This window comes from Lutjanus erythropterus, chromosome 14 (assembly GCF_056507025.1).
Source record: "Lutjanus erythropterus isolate fLutEry1 chromosome 14, fLutEry1.hap2, whole genome shotgun sequence".
NCBI classification, from domain to species: domain Eukaryota; kingdom Metazoa; phylum Chordata; class Actinopteri; order Lutjaniformes; family Lutjanidae; genus Lutjanus; species Lutjanus erythropterus.
In genome coordinates this window covers 20,519,272-20,536,430 of record NC_139330.1, presented here as the reverse complement: position 1 = coordinate 20,536,430, position 17,159 = coordinate 20,519,272, and the positions used below count along the sequence as shown (strand labels likewise).

Genomic DNA, 17,159 nt, shown 5'->3' with positions numbered 1-17,159 from the left:
GTAAAGCAGCAAATCCTTTTTATATGTGAAGCCACAGCCAGAAGATGGTTACTTTAGTCTAGTTTAGTATAAAGTTAAGAATTTGAGGAAACAGCTAGTCTGGCTCTGTCCAAATGTAAAAAAAATCTGCTTACAAGCACACTAATTAACACGCTGTATCTTGTTTTTTGTGAAGATAAAGCACACTAGATATAATGTGTTAAATAATGAGCTTTGGAGATGCTGGTAGGCGGATTTTTTAACTTTTGGAGAGAGCCAGGCTAACTGTTTCCTCCTTTTCCAGTCTGTCTGCCAAACTAAGCTCACCGGCTGCTGGCTGGAGCTTCATACTTAATGGACAGATGGCAAGAAAGCACATATTTTATTATATGTATTTCCCAAAATGTCAAACTATTCTTTTAAATATTGAATATCAATTTGTTTAACTCTTATTTAATCTATCTGTCTGTTCTGTTCAGAAAACCCCACCCATCAGGGTGCTCATGTGCTGCCCTCAACGCTGGTCATATCGCTGCTCCTCATCATCGTCGTCCTGCTGACCATCTACTGTCTGAGGTGAACAAGCTGCACACACATTCACAGCTCACTCTGTTTGTGTGTCTTTGAGCGAATCTCTCCTTTCTCTCTCTCTCTCTCGGTTTTAGCGTGTGTGTGTGAGCATGGGAGCGAGTGTGTCGGGTCAGGGCGTCGTTGTGGGGGTGGTTTGGAAACAGACGGTGAGCAGTGGCTTATGGGTAAACAGCTGCACCTCAAGTAAGACAGCAAACAACAACAGCCAGGTCAGGTCAGGCCACAGACACTCATTCACTGACCAGCGGACGACGGCATGAGGAGGAACGGCTTTGCCTCTCTCAGATGGTTGATATTGGTTTTGATATTTGTTGTTTGCCTACCTTATGTGCTTAACAGCTCTGTTCTAGAGATCAGGGTCACAGATACCTGCAATTTATCTTCTCTGCTTCTCTCTTTGTCATCCTTTTAGGTTCAAAAACCACAGGAAGGCTCTGGTTACCTCAGTGGACAAAAAGATTCCAAATGGCTTCATGGAGGAACAAGGTACTGTTGTGCTGCACTCAATATAACTGCCAGTGCATGAAAATATAATTCAGCCTTTTACTTTTTATTTCTTTTTTATTTTAATTGCAGATTTATGTTCTTTATAGACTGGGAAGGTTTCACGATCTGAAGTCCAAGCTAGCTGGAAAAGGTTTCAGGAGGCACTTAGCTTTCCTTGCACGTAGGGAGCCATATAAACTTTCACTTCTAGTCAAAAATAAATAAATAAAGGGAAAGGCCAAATTCTGAGTTAAGACGGTTCCGTGCAGCAGCAGCAACAGCAGCATGTTTACGACTCAAGAAATCATTTCTGTCATGTAGCCGCAAAAGTAGGAAATCTTAATGGCCAACAGGCTTGTTTTTGCAGGTGCTATGAGAGCTTGTAATATTCTCTACTGGGAAACGTTAACAGTCTGACCGCCGTATATTCCTTTAAACACAGGAGAGCAGACAGTGGTCCTCCTCCCCAGATCTCCCTCACCGTCCAAAAGGTACTTCCCCATCCCTCTGGACTCGCTGGAGGAGGAGTACCGGATACGCTCGGCAGACGATGGCAAGCTCTTCAGAGAAGAGTTCAATGTAAGCAGGAGTTTTTGTGTTGTGTGGACTGTGCGGTAAGATCTTTGTCCTGCAAGCACAGACCGAGCATAGAAGACAGTAATAAAACGTTGGTAGGCTGTGTACCCGTGCCTTTATTTTTTATCTCATGAGGATTGGGTTCTGTCTTTATAGTCGCTGCCGTGTTACTACCACCACGGGTCCTTTGAGGAGGCGAGCAGAGAGCACAACAGAGAGAAAAACAGATACCCCAACATTTTACCATGTGAGTGAGGATCTATAGTCTGTAGCACGCAATATTAATGTAACCTTTAGACTCACAGTTTTATTGATCACTAAATCATAAGGAAAGGTGATGCAGGCTGTTGGCCTTTTTTTCTTCTTTCTTCCACAGACGATCATTCAAGAGTGGTGTTAAGTCATCTTGATGGACATCTGTGTTCAGACTACATAAATGCATCTTATATAGATGTGAGTGTTTTAATTACAAATCAGATTTAATGCACATGACTGGGCCGATGATTATCATTAATAATGTGTTTTTTTCACGCAGGGGTTTAAAGAGAAGAGCAAATTCATTGCAGCTCAAGGTAAATGTACATTTTAGCTTGGTTTAGTATTTAAAGCAACAGTTCACCCGGAAATCAAAAATTAATGTTTTTCTCTTATCTGTTGTGCTGTTTATCCATTGAGATACTTTTGGTTTGAGTTACTGCATTTTGGAGACACTGGCCATAGAGACGTCTGCTGTCTCTTAAATATAGATGGCACTCACCTCAAATTAGAGATGTTCCCATACCATTTTTTCACTGATCCAATACCAGTGTGTTAAACATAAACATTATTTTTATTTTTTAATACCTGGAAGAGATATGCGGCATTTAACTCAATATCTCAACTCAGTATCTCCAAAACTCTGCAACTCAGACAAAAACAATAGCAGTACAGACCAGAGCAAAAATATGCATTTTTGATTTTGGATTGGATTTTGAACTGTTCCTTTAAGTACTTTTGCACATGCAGGTATTTGAGTTTATGACCATTTGTGCCAGATTTTAAATACTCTTCTTGATTCTGCTTCAGGCCCAAAGCTTGAGACAGTGGCCGACTTCTGGCGGATGATTTGGGAGCAGAAAACCGCAACTATAGTAATGCTGACAAATCTGAAAGAAAGGAAGGAGGTTTGTCGAAAAGTATTCTCCCTCTGCACTGCGTTCTCCTAATGCAATCAAGTACGGTGCATTAAAAAAGCAAATCCATGTAATCTATATGCCACCAATGCACCACCAGTGAAACCCTTTTGTATTCTCATGACCCAAAGTCATGGGCATAATTTATTTGACCCCTTTCCCAACTGAGAATCTATACAAAGTGTCACCCAGCAGATTACTTAGCATCGCATTAAATTTAGCCTCAAAGGGATGATCAATTGAGAGCTCAACAGCAGGTTTGATAGGGCAGAATAGAGGCATTGGGGATCAATGACGGAATAATTGTTGATAAGATCCTGAGAGGCTTCATGATAATTAGTCTGAGAATCTAGTTAATGAGTTGAAACGTCACGGTGAAGATCTTATTGACTGACTGACTCGCACAAAGTCCCCTTGATTGCCGTCGAATTGGATTGTGAAATACACACGTCAGATACACGTTTCTATACCTACACATCTGATATACACAATAGATGCTGCTTTACAACAATTTGATGTGTAACTTACAATTATTATACTGTGTGTTTTTTTTACAATTTGTCTTCTAGTACAAGAAGAATAACCTCTTTATTGTTGATTCTCTCACCAGGACAAATGTTTTCAGTATTGGCCAGAAAAAGGCTGCTGGATGTACGGGAATGTCAGGGTGGCAATGGAGGACTTCACTGTACTGGTTGATTACACCATTCGAAAATTTTGCGTTCAATATGTAAGTAAAATATGTCTGAATATTCATAATATAATAAGGAGATGCATTCTTTAAGCTGATTATGAGGCATTTTTCATTTTTAAACACAACAGAGAGCTTGACTTCACCTCGCAGGACATTCATTATAATTAAATTAAAATACTGCATAGTAGGAACAAGGACAACATTTATCCAAAAAAGGACCTAAGATTAAGATAAATGTTGCTTTTATTTAGTCACACACATTCTGCAAATAATTGTGTACTTTTTCAATATAGTCCTTAATATAGTTCTTAATTGCCATAAAAATCTATTATCATAATAGCGAGATTCTTATTAAAAATTTAACAAGAAACAAAGCTGCACAGAGATGAGAGTTTAAAAAAGAAATGTTCCCCATGGGGAAATTGAAACATTATAGTAAACTGTAAGATGATACAAAATCAAATAAATAAGTGGAAACACATTAAAGGATATTAAGGATATATGTAATAAACACGGCATAAGATTATCAACCTGTAGGTGTATTTAATATACTGTAAATACTGTACAAATGTGCCCATCTTTACAGTATCTGTATTTCTTTTCCTGTGTTTTTGAGTGCCGAGTTCTCTCTCAGTGTACTGCGAACACTTCAGATTGCAAAATTCACTTTGTTCCCTCTCCATTTGAAGCCAGAGCTGTGCAGATATCCTCCCTGACTCTGTGAAAACTGTGACTGCGCTGTAGCGCTGCACTACAAGCTGACTGCTTTTACATTCAGCTCTCTGAACACAGAGCGACCGAGTGTTCAAGAGAATGAAATTATGTCCTCTTGAGAGAGCATTCACGGGACATGAGAGCGAGGCAAAGCAAAGCCAGTACACACGTTTAATCATTATATTCTGTTGCAAAAAAAAATACAAATTGTTCAGTTAATTTTGGGGTTACTTTTCCTGCAAGAGAAAAGTTGACTGTTTTAGTTGACTGTGTTCATATTAAGGACAGACGGCGAGTTGGTTGACTGATTTGTGTTTGCATAGTGAACATTATTCATGCACACGTCTAAACTTTGTGTGTCTGGGCTTCACAGCAGGGCAGCGATGGTCCCCGAGCTCCCCGGCTGGTCACCCAGCTCCACTTCACCAGCTGGCCAGACTTCGGGGTGCCATTCTCTCCCATCGGCATGCTGAAATTCCTCAAGAAGGTCAAGGCTGTCAACCCATCCTATGCTGGACCCATTGTTGTGCACTGCAGGTAAAATGTGCTATATATATATATATTTATAGGAAGCCAGAAGATCTACGAGTCAGAATTGATTCAGTTCATTCTTAGGAAGGCAAAAACACTTTTCAAATAAGAAATATATTGTTTTGCAAATCTAAAATATGGTAAGTGGAAAAACTGTAAATTTTAACAATCAGAGGCTCAAAGATTTCCTGGTTTTCATGGAGAAAGAGGTTAAAGGTTCTTTATAATTGCATAATGTTATAGTAAACCTGTTTAATTGATTACGTTCTATTTAATAAAGTGAAAGATGGTATGTGCATATTTTTGTCTGGTCGATCAGCGTAAAGCCCCACTAAAGAAATCTGCAGCCAGTTGTAGCAACTGCTGCAACAGGTGCTCGGGGAGAGGGACTGTTGTTCTTGAATGGGGCCCATTGAAGAGGCTTCAACACCCCGCTGTGGAATCCCAGCTCTGTGCTCCCTGAGGTGCCGTCTGCTGAAATGACCCTTGTAAATCTATTAGGAGTGTGTTTGGGCTTCAGAGGTGAAGCACTTTTACACATGCTTGGGGCTGTCCACAACTGACGTCTATGTTAGGAACACAGGGATAGTATGGCAATACACGTATATCATTATACCGTGTCCCTTATTCTGTAATGTGAAAGAAACAACTATGATGCTCTTCAGCTGTGCTCCTCTAGTCTAGTATTTGTGCAGCCTTGATACAGAGTAATGGTTTGTAGCACTTATTTATTTCCAAAAGAAACTGGCATCACAATGTATGTTTTTTTTTTTTTTTTTAGGAAATGTAATTCTTGCTTTAAATATCATCTGGGGACAGTTTTTTTCTCTTGAACCTCCAGCATAAAGGAGCGATATGTAACAATTGTGGATGCAAAAATGTGTACTGCCGTCCAAATAGAGAGTTACTTACTGCCTGCCTGATTCCTTATGACACATAAATAGACACTAAGACACGTTTCCTTAATCTCTGCTGACATATCATGGTAATTTTATAATTTACTACAGTAAACATGTTGCAGATTTCTTCTTTAAAGGTGTAAATTTAAAATGCATGTGAAATGTCATCAGCCAGTTTTGAATGTTGGTCCAGAAATTTGTGACATACGGATAATAGAAGAACGAATGCATCTGCTCCTCTTCCTCCTCATCACAGAATCTGCATAATGATCGTTTAATGATAAACATGTTAAGTTGTTTTTTAGAGCCGATAATTTTATAGGCTGTCTTCAACTGAAAGATACTGGAACAAGAATGAATTTTCTATTTTGTAAATTATTCTGAAAAATGGTTTCCTAGGTATCAAAATGTTAAATTCATCACCCCAAAATGAACAGACTGTGTGTGGGAACACAGTAAAATGATTTTAGTTAACTTTGTTTTGGATAGCCACTTTTGACACCTTGTAATATGTGCACAGACTTGCCACTCTTTTTAGTTTCCTTTTTTTTCAGTTAATTTGGATAGCTAAAAGCAACTCATAGCTTTCATTGCTAGATTTGGCTGTTTGTTGAAGAAAAGACCTTGTGCCTTCTTCTTGCAGTGCCGGGGTGGGGAGGACTGGGACATTCATTGTCATTGACAGCATGATCGACATGATGCACATGGAACAGAGGGTGGATGTCTTTGGCTTTGTGAGCAGAATACGAGAACAGCGCTGTCAACTCATCCAGACAGATGTAAGTGTTGACCCTCTCCGACCTGTTGTACCTTGGACTGACAGCTCGACTCACTCGCTGTAGTCATGGTATAAACAAGCCGAGGACGCGGAAAAAACAACCCCGTCTGTGATGCCAAAATAGAAGGAGATAGTTTGGCAAACTAAAGCAACTACTTCTACATCTTCACTCCTTTCTCTATCTCTTTCTCAGATGCAGTACTCCTTCATCTACCAGGCTCTGTTGGAGTACTATCTGTATGGAGACACAGAGCTGGATGTGTGCTCTCTGGAGGGCCATCTGCAGAGGCTTCACAACACCAGGGCTCCCCACGACAGGCTGGGCCTGGAGGAGGAGTTCAGGGTAAGAACAAAGACGCTCACTCTTAAACATTTCAGTCAGTAATGAATCGTCCCCATCACCCTGTGCCCTGCATCGCTATATTTTCATGGAAAACTTGCCCAGGGTGCCACTCCTGGCAGCAGTAACATAAATAACAATGCTTTGAATCAACTAAAACTTTATAAGACACCACCATCTGCCGCACAGAATTTACTGTGGCGTGCAGAAAATTTCTCATTTTTGCTGCAGACAGTCCCGCACAGTTCCCTACATGCTGAACAGAATTATTCCCTGCAGCCTCTTCTTCTTCTTATCTGCTTCTCTGCTAATAAGAAATGTTTTTGTCCAACTTCTGTGTTTTTACTTGTTGCATTTTAATTTTAAAGGAGAAATCTATAATATACTTACTGCTATAAATCATAAAATGACCATGATATATCATCAGAGAATAAGGAAGTTGAAATTCTGCTACAGCAAGCATGTTCTCCTTTTAAATTTCTATTCCGGGCCAGAACCCTTTTTTTAGTTATTTTGTTTCATGTTTATTAGAGTTAAAATTAAAGCAGAATATTTGCCAAATTAGTTAGTGTCTGTTTATGAGTCCTAAGGAATCACTAGGAAAGAGTAGATGTTTTTAACAGTTAGATTAAGCAATATGTTGATGGAGTCTGACAGGCAGCAAGGCAGGCAGTCTCTGAACTCCAGCTCCAGAGTGTGTATTTTTGGAGCAGTGGGCTTATGTTTTGAAAGGCTTTTGTCTGAGCATCAAACGTGGGGAGGAGGGGGCAGAGGAAACAACGTGCTTCAACCATAGATTGTGCATTTAACAGTACATGCAGGATTTCACAGGCTTTTTTGGGATTGTTGGGGCCAAAAATGCCTGATTTCACAGGAGCGTTTCTAAAAAACTGAGTGCATGTTGCAACGTTTTGCACATTATCTATTTATTTATTCATTCATTTTTAGAATTCATCCAAAATCAAAGACACTCTAAGTAACCTTACCAAACAGCCTCAGAATTTCACAAAGAAGTTAAATCTTTTTGGAGCTCAAACTCAATCAAAACAGCAAGCACAAAATTCTAAGAGAGCATTAATAAATAACAATAACAATGACAAAGATCAAGTTATGATGTGACAGCGATTGGTCAAATTTGTGGAAAAGTTGTGGCTTGAATTTGGGTTAATTGCTGCACAGCTTCCACGAGGGACTAATTTAATATACTGTCTGTGGCACCAACTCACTTTTTGAACTGTAGTTCTCATTTCTGAACGCTCAGATCTCCTTTAATATTGTCCGTCTCAACATCACTGTCTTCATAAATCAACATGTTTATTAGCATTGTACTGCGCCTGTACTGATGATAACAAACCTTTTGATCCTGTCAACCCACTCGTGTTTTCTCCCATCAGAAGCTGACCAACGTTCGCATAATGAAGGAGAACATGAGAACTGGGAACCTGCCTGCCAACATGAAGAAGAACCGCGTGCTTCAGATCATTCCGTGTAAGGACTGCTCTGATACTCCGAACAGCTTCATAATACATCACATCCGAGTAACATCAAAGTATCACACTGCTGCTGATTTTATAGATACACAGATATCTGGATAATCAGTTCATGTCTGTGTGATCAATGACATTTAAATGGGGCTTGTATCTTAACTTAAAGTTGGGAGCAGAGTGGGAGCCTGGGTACAACTTTTTCACAGTGAAAACTGATATAGGCTCTGGCGTGTTTGGCCTTAATAACACAGCTAAAGTTTGACTTAGCTGTTTCTTTTTCCATCAGCCTCTTCAAACTTTTATTTTATTAGGAATCACTTGTGGAAAGTTTCATTTCCCTTTTTTCTTTTGCAGATGATTTCAACCGAGTAATACTCTCAGTGAAAAGAGGACAGGAGTTCACCGACTACATCAATGCCTCCTTTATTGATGTAAGCACTCCCTCATGACCTCCTGTATGGATTTCCCATAGAAGTTTATATAAAGCTCATTGTTTCCTTTACAAACAATGCAAAATATTATGTTTGCTGCACTCTCAAGTCTTGTTTACCGGGCTGATCTGCCCTCCAGGGCTACAGGCAGAAGGACTATTTTATCGCAACCCAGGGCCCCCTGTCTCACACAGTGGAGGACTTCTGGAGGATGGTGTGGGAGTGGAGGTGCCATTCAATCGTTATGCTCACCGAACTCAAAGAGAGGGAGCAGGTACAGTACGGCGCTTCTTGCAAAAGTACAGGCTGCAGAGAGGAATTTTTTTATTATCTCTTTATTCCGTTATGTCATTGGCTTATTTTTTATCCCAACAGCCTGAGTGTGTATTTAATAATTTTATATTGCTTTTGTGGCGCACACTAAATATATAAAGACAAATATAGGACATAAATCAGTAAAATGGAGCTCAATTGCATTTCCATCTGATTTTTCCAAACAGGAGAAGTGTTTCCAGTATTGGCCATCAGAGGGCAGTGTAACATTTGGAGATTATACTGTGGAGCTGACTGGAGATACGCTGTGTGAAACCTTCACTCTCAAAGACATGGTGCTCACCTACAGACCAGTGCGTGATGTTTTATTATTATAACATTTAAAAGCAGTGAAATAGAGATTTTATAATGAATGCATTTGCCTCCCTGTTTTGTAACGCTGGCTTCACAGATTAAGCTGGAAATTTCATTATATCTACCATTTTTTACCCGCATGAAAATGACAGAATAAGCTCTCCATCTCTCCAGGAAAAGCAGTCACAACACGTCCGACACTTCCACTTCCACGGATGGCCTGAGATCGGAATACCAGCTGAGGGAAGAGGAATGATTGACATTATTGCCGCTGTGCAGAGGCAGCAGCAGCAGTCTGGAAACCGTCCCATAATTGTGCACTGCAGGTGAGGAATTTCGGTTTGACAATCCTGCAGCATGAAGTGCATCTTGAGAAAATCATACACAGTATATCTCATAATGTTTCCGTCCACTCATGCTTTTAATACGGCCCTTTTCATTTCCTCTGTGCTTTTATTACCTGACCGCCCGAATCTCTGAGTGATATTTGAAGAAATTTCAATTTTACGGATACATTTTTCTTACGTCTGTTACAATAAATTCTACATTTTGCCTCAGTAGACCTGGTGTTCTGTGCCTAAACCACTTATGTGATCCCTTATAAAGACTTAGCTGTGAAAGCTTTGATCAGAACCTAGCTTCAGGTGAAGTGATTCTAAAGCAGCATGCCCCTGTGGGATTGATCCAATCCACTGATTCACAGTCAATTAAAACCTCTCAAAGTGAAATCTCCTCTGACTCCCACTATGATTAATCTGATAAGATGAGCTAACGACAGGAAATGGTGTCATCACTCTCTTCTATTCCTTCATCACCACTTGTCTAAGAAGGGCTTTTTAAAGCTTTTTCTCTGCCCCTGGGAAATGGGGCTAACCCGTTGCAATCCCCAACGTCTCTCTACACTTCTCTTCCGAATCGCACATCACTCTCGCACTCCGTCTTTCTCTCTCCATCCCACCATCATTGTAAACATTGACTCAGTCAAACACTGAGCTTCCAAACTGATTAGTGTTAGCGTTTGGATTAGCCTCTCTTTAAGTGAGGATGATTATTAGCACTATTACACAAAGGTCACCTTTTCTCTTGCAAACTTTCTCATTTAAATGGAAAAAGGATGTGCGGCTAAGATAACAGGAGTTTCATTGCAGCGTTATTGTTAAGAAATAAAGATGTGGTGAGAATTGAACACTTTCCTGTTCTACTTTTGAGCCACAATTGCAGTTCAGGAGACCAGATGTCCTGAAAAATTCAGGACAGATCTGAATAGGGCTGCAGCTAATGATTATTTTTATTGCCAGTTAATCTGTTGAATATTTTCCGATAAATCAATTAGTTGTTTGTTCCACGAAATGTCAGAAAAAGGTGGGAAATGTTGATTAATTTCTCCCAAAGCCAAGAATCACTTCTTAAACTGAAATCTGAAAATTTTAACTTTTTAAAGATTACTCACACTGATTAATCCTGTCATGTTTTGTCTCGAAAATGAAAAATTATATTAATAGATAATATGAACAGCATGTGAATCCATGAAAATATTCTGATCAAATCATTTAGGAGATTATAATTCCTGATTTTAGTTATTTTAAAAATGTCCTTCATTTTTGTAAAATATGTATAAGTATTACTGGTTTGTTTTCTATTGCACTGATTAGGCTATAAATAACAGATTGTTGATGTCATGCAACCTGTTTAAACCGGACGAGGGAGGGTGCAGCCACCACTGAGCCAGGAGTTTGTGAAAATATCTTATATATTTTATATTTAACATCTATAAATGTGTTTGTAAGCTCAGCTCAACTTAATGACTATCTTAGCAGCTGGAAAGACATTTTAAAATGCACTGTAAAAAAGAGAAAATGCAGAAAACTGCATTCACTAGATTTTTCCGTTTTGAACTCTTAAGTTTTGAAATAAACTAAACAAACCTATAATCCTATGTTGAGATAATTTAATTTTCTTATTTAGATAAACTTAAATCTTTGAGTTTCAGAAACACCCAAAAAAATGTATTTCAGAAGTTGTTCTCAGTGAGCTGTGAACCTGATTTGTCAGTATTTGGGTGGTTGAAAATTGAACGGTTGCAACTGAAAATATAAAATGATTCAACATTATTCACTTTCACTTTAATGAGTTTACTCAACAATATATCAGATACATTTTAAAAAAAATACATTCTTTCAACATGAAATTGAACTTTTTTGGTTTTGTTTGTCTGTTTAACAGTGTATGGATATCACAACAATATTGTTATTGTAAATTATTAGCCCGGCTGTAATGTGGTTGTCCTTCGTGTTTCAGTGCCGGTGCGGGTCGGACTGGTACCTTCATCGCCCTCAGTAACATTCTGGAGAGGGTGAAAGCTGAGGGCCTCCTGGATGTTTTTCAGACTGTCAAGAGTTTACGCATGCAGAGACCACACATGGTTCAGACTGTGGTAGGTGGAAGAAACAAGATAATATCAAACCTGCAGTGCAGAATCTGTCAGCTTGTTCACGTTTGTGTTGTTTGGACCCATTTCTGCGTGTATATGCACCCTAATACTTTTCCTTTCGCTTTTCCCTCCAGGAGCAATACGACTTCTGCTACAGGGTGGTTCAGGATTTTGTCGACATCTTCTCAGACTACGCCAATTTTAAATAATACCTGTCAGATCCTGCTCCCTATACTTCTCTGGCAAATTAACTTATGCATTTTTTTTCTGAATGTTATTTTCTAAAGCGAGCTCTTTTTACATTTTGCACTTGATTACAGAACTTAATGTTGTAACATACTGTAATATAACTGAAAACATCTGTGCTCCAGGAGAGTCTGTCTCTTTCAGGAATGCTTTGTCTTCAAGTATCCTGATGTAAAATATAGAAATTATAGTGGTTTACTTTATGGGTTGGTTGAGTTCTTGAATATGTAAAAAAAATAAATAAATAATTTTTATGTTGTTTAAGTGCAACATGTAAGAACCAATCAAGTGTTTGAGAGGGAATATTCCAACTTTACCTGTATAAATAATGTATATATATAGATATACAGTAGTATGTATTGCTCACTACCTGAAATGCATCACTAATGTGTTGTTGAATACATGCATTCTCTTTTTGCATTCATTTCTGCTTTATTTTGTTACTGACCACAATGCCTTTGGTTTACAGTCATCTTGTATTTTACGCCGCCCACTCAACATGTTTGATTGCTATGAGGAGAATAAATCGTGTGCTTGTTAAGTAGGGTAAAATGATTAATGCTTTTGCTAAAATTATGTCCTGTCTGACATGTGTGAATAATATTTATGATCTACTTTCAGCTCAAACAAAAACAAAACTCCAGATACATTTCATTCTGCGAGACGCTGCAAATTACCTCACTTCTGTCTGTGAATAACTTAACAGCTGCTGCCTGTTGCAATTTTACTCAACTTCACCAACTTTCTTCTGTTGCCTGTGGCAATATTACTTAGTAGATTGGCGCCTGACGCTGCAAGATGCAATTAGCCCACATTGGAAAAGGCAGAAAATAATGTATTAATATGTGAATCCAAAAGTATCATTCTTACAAATGTTTTGCAGCCAAGCATGACATCCTGCTAAAAAAAAAAAAAAACATTTTTATACACATTAACAAGCCAACTTAAACTTATGTGCATAAAGCAGTGCCATACTGATTAGAGAGATGATTCTAATCATGAAAACTTGTCACCAAGTGACGCAATTTTAATACTGATAAGCCAGATGTTTATGTTTAATTTAATATAATATTCTGTAATAGACACATTTTTAAAAGTGTATTGTTTTGGAATGGTGGCCTCCTGTATGGATCACCAGTTCTTTTTTTTGTACAAACACTTATCAGAATATTTTAAGGATAGCTAATGTGCTGTAATTTTAGCTAAAGCTACTACAAGGAGCTTTAAGGTTTTATTAATTTTGGAGGCCCTTGTGGACAAAAGCAGTAGTATGTCTTCCACAATAACCGCAAAATATAAGGTCAAAAATAAAATTATCTTAAGAAAAATCTCTTCCTTCGATTCTTTTTAACTGGCTAACATATGACACTGAAATTGTGGTTGGGAAAATGTTAACACATTTGTTTCATGGCATTCAAGATGGCAGACATTACGAATAATATATAAGTAGCTGATCTTCTCACAGAATTGTCTTGTTTGCTTCTGTGGGTCATATAGAGATATCAGCATTAAATTGAGACTATTTAATAACCAGTAAAAAACTCCTTGTAGTAGCTTTAAAATACGTGTGTAAAGAAACTGAGAATTAAAACCCTGCAGAAATGTGTGGTTTAATGAAAAAGAGTTGATAAGCAGTGTGTTTGAACCTTGTTCGTCTCCAGGAACTGAGATGAAAAATGTCTGGGACAGTGAAAAGCACTGATATCAACAACCAGTGCTCAGCCAGAATATGAAATATGCATGAACAGGCATTTTGACATATTTTGACTTTGATAGTTAGTCTTAGTTTCATATTTAAACAAGGAAACCCCAACATTGCTGCGAACACAAAAGCGTATATTTTTGCAAGGCTTCTGCTTACTTCTTTGTAGAACAGTAAGCTTGGAAGTCTCACGTTTGGGTAAAGAACTTTCTACCATGTTTGTACTCCCATTATTATGAAGTCATAAGATGGGTTTATACATGAGATGACACGCAGATCATTTTGTTTATTTAGTGTACATAGATTCCTGTTGTGGTCATTAATCATCACTAAGGTTTACTGCATTTTAATGTGCTGTCATGCTAAAAGAAGAAGACAGGGGTATAATGACAGCGGAGCCTTGCAGCTGATGTAACATAAATGCACAAGCATCTTGTTTCAATGATGTTTCTGCCTTTTGAATCTGTATGGATTTGATCTTCTATTTGTTTGCTAAAAGCTGATTCCAATAAATTATAGATGGAGAGAAATGTCAGATTTCATCTTAATGTTGTCTTTTTGTCCACTGCCTCCACACAGATGCATTCAATACAAACACAAAGGCGTTTTTGATATATATTTAATGCCGTTTGAACTCTCGCGGTGATGTCAGCATATTGGAGCACTTAGCCAGCTCCATTAGTAGTATTTTGTGTCCCATTAGTCAGTAAATGTGTCACACCTGCGGAGAGGGGATTATAATCCTGACAGCAACCTATAAAATCCTCCTCTGGTTAATGCACCACATGCTAACAAGGCAAATACAGAGGTGAGTCAGTCCTCAATGAAGTTTGCTCAATGTTCATTAAGTTAGAATTACTCATCTTATTAATTACTGTCTAAAATGCTGTTTACTAATGCCGGGCAGTGCTTTATGTGCCCCGGTCTGTGAGCCGTGGAGCTGTGAGAGAGGAGGGTGCAGTGACATTATTGTTTTTATTACAAATTTGGCTTCCTCTGCAGCCCTAATGGAAGCGAGCAGCAGCAGAGTGATGGTGCAGGTGTTGTTGTTGGCGTTGCTGGTGCAGGTCACCCTGTCCCAGCACTGGTCCTATGGATGGCTACCAGGTGGAAAGAGAAGTGTGGGAGAGCTGGAAGCAACCATCAGGGTGAGTGGTTTTCTACAGTTTCAGGAAATGGGGTGTCTTTATGGAATGTAAAGCAAAATGTAACAGAAATACCGGTCAGTTAAACATAACTCTGGCTCCTTTTTCTTTTCTTTTTTTTTTTTTACAATCCTGTATGTTGGGTTTGGTTTGGTTTCATCTTCTAAAATCTCTGTTTGATTGTGCTTAGATGATGGGTACAGGAGGAGTGGTGTCTCTTCCTGAGGAGGCGAGTGCCCAAACCCAAGAGAGACTTATACCATACAATGTAGTAAGTGCTTATTATACATAATTTATCACCAATGTCTACTTCAATTGTACAATATTAATGTACACTACCCCACTGTGTGCTACTGTGCTCCAAAGCAGCAATGACAATATACAAACTGCTCAAAGACTGTTTTTATTTTTCTCTTTTTGCATGATTGAATATGTGAATGTTTAATTTTTATCTTTTGGAATGTTTGTGGATGTAATGCTAATGTGCTCAGACTTGTTTGGTGTCATATATATTGATGGAAATTTAACTGTTTCTTAGATTAAATATTCAAATGGGAAATCAACTGAGATTTTATTTCAATCAATTCAGATTAATGATGATTCCAGTCATTTTGACCGAAAGAAAAGGTTCCCTAATAATTGAAGAGCTACAAAAATGAAGAGGAGAAAGACAGACTGTATTTGCATCAACTTCCACACCAGTGATGGATTGCTCGAGTGCAGGATACGGACTTCAACAAATCATCACAGATGTCAGTTATATATGTATGTCTGTGACATTTAAATCCATTTCAAATTGTAATAAAGTTTTTGAAATCTGATGAAATGATTAAATCTTTTGTTTGATCAGAAGTGTCCTCTCAACTTGTGCACTGTAAAAATGAAAAAGTTGGGAAAACTCAAATTTTCAAAGCAATTTATTTCAAGAGATTAGAGCCTAAATCAAACTCCTACGTTTTGAGAGGTTCTACCAAATAATAGTCTTTGTTGAGATATTTTGCTTTTTCTTCTTTAGATAAACTTGAATCTTTGAGTTTTAGAAACAAGCAAATTATGACAAATCAGGCTCACAGTTTTTTTTCACACTGTGAACAAATGAAAAATAAATTTGTTTGGGGTTCTCAAACTCAAAATATCAAGTTTATCTGAAGAAGAAAGTTTGTCAAGTTTGATTCAAAACTCAAAAATCTAGTGAAGACAGTTGCCTTGGAGTTTTTTTTTTTACAGTGATCTGATCATTAGAATTGAAATTATGCTATTTCAGTATAAAATAGCGTTTTAAAGCCATTAAATAGATTAAATTGTCTTTGTAAAGGAGCCACGACCGACAAGCATGACAAACTTGTGACACAACAATCTTAGCATGACAACAGCTGGTGATTAAGCCAATTTATTAGAAATCAATGACTTAATTGAATTTGTTACAGTTTTGGTAATTCCATTTTCTGCCACACCGGTCATGTGCATGTGTGATGTGGAAAATTACACCAGCTGATTTCTGTGTTCGTACCTGCATGTTGATTAGACACCCATCTCAGTATGTTCTGTGATGTCCACAACAGCTTTACGCTCATTTAGGATAACTGCAGCCATCCAAAACAGAAAAAAAGTGTAAAACTTTTTCTTTTTTTTTTTTTTTTTTTACCCCCGCTCTCCGTACAGGAAATTGGTGTTCATTAAAAAAATTGGAATTTCATATCAGGAAAGGAAAGGAATCAGCAGGGGGCATATGTTTTAAAGAGAACTCATTTTCTGGCAAAGCCCCACAGACAGAGCACCATACTAATCGCCTGGTGCATAAGGGGCTAGGATTCATGAACTGTGCTGACACCGTGGAGGCCCTGCATTGTTAGAGCGCGGTTGTAATGCACACCAATGAACCCAAACCCGCTGGCACAACTGGGAAAAGGTGAACATTATAAAAGCACATAGAATTAAAGAGAAATTAAACCACATTCCATTGCACTTCCAGAACAATGCTCGCTCATTTGTGATACTTCACATCGTTGGTTTAATATTCATGCTTGTAATTTGCATAACACAATCATTTCCTTTGATGAGGAAAGACTTGAGGATTTTTTTTGTAAAGTGTGCGATATTCTGCTTCACGTTCTTTGACAAAGTTACAGGAGAAAACGTTGTCCAGGGCATTTTCTGTGAGACTTCCTTGAATTGATTTATACTTCTCTTTATGGAGTTTTCAATAAGTTTGCAACATCCTCATAAAAGATAATTATGCTTTTATAACATTTCCTAAAATATGGTTTTAATTCAATTTGGTATACTTGTGCGAGAATAATTAATGTTTACAGATAAAGCATAAAATCACG

General features: G+C 38.1%; 2 protein-coding genes across 2 annotated transcripts in view; both read left to right on the top strand.

Annotated features, from left to right (window-relative positions):
* LOC146315515 (receptor-type tyrosine-protein phosphatase epsilon-like) overlaps window positions 1-14,213 on the top strand; it is a 35,195-nt gene extending 20,982 nt beyond the window's left edge. The window contains exons 4-21 of the mRNA XM_084735177.1: window positions 459-555; window positions 983-1,056; window positions 1,499-1,635; window positions 1,789-1,879; window positions 2,009-2,085; window positions 2,168-2,204; window positions 2,698-2,795; window positions 3,415-3,534; window positions 4,586-4,749; window positions 6,286-6,421; window positions 6,614-6,763; window positions 8,155-8,248; window positions 8,602-8,678; window positions 8,818-8,952; window positions 9,179-9,304; window positions 9,480-9,631; window positions 11,604-11,739; window positions 11,871-14,213. Of these exons, the coding sequence (XP_084591303.1) occupies window positions 459-555; window positions 983-1,056; window positions 1,499-1,635; window positions 1,789-1,879; window positions 2,009-2,085; window positions 2,168-2,204; window positions 2,698-2,795; window positions 3,415-3,534; window positions 4,586-4,749; window positions 6,286-6,421; window positions 6,614-6,763; window positions 8,155-8,248; window positions 8,602-8,678; window positions 8,818-8,952; window positions 9,179-9,304; window positions 9,480-9,631; window positions 11,604-11,739; window positions 11,871-11,945 (1,976 nt within the window). The 3' untranslated portion in view covers window positions 11,946-14,213. The remainder of the gene's footprint in view (window positions 1-458; window positions 556-982; window positions 1,057-1,498; window positions 1,636-1,788; window positions 1,880-2,008; window positions 2,086-2,167; window positions 2,205-2,697; window positions 2,796-3,414; window positions 3,535-4,585; window positions 4,750-6,285; window positions 6,422-6,613; window positions 6,764-8,154; window positions 8,249-8,601; window positions 8,679-8,817; window positions 8,953-9,178; window positions 9,305-9,479; window positions 9,632-11,603; window positions 11,740-11,870) is intronic.
* A 205-nt stretch (window positions 14,214-14,418) lies between these two features.
* Window positions 14,419-15,572, top strand: LOC146315514 (progonadoliberin-3). Its single transcript, XM_084735176.1, has 4 exons — window positions 14,419-14,492; window positions 14,687-14,832; window positions 15,020-15,100; window positions 15,419-15,572. The coding sequence occupies exons 2-4, from the start codon at window positions 14,692-14,694 to the stop codon at window positions 15,470-15,472; spliced, it is 276 nt and encodes a 91-aa protein (XP_084591302.1). The 5' UTR covers window positions 14,419-14,492; window positions 14,687-14,691; the 3' UTR covers window positions 15,473-15,572.
* The last annotated feature ends 1,587 nt before the right edge of the window (window positions 15,573-17,159 follow it).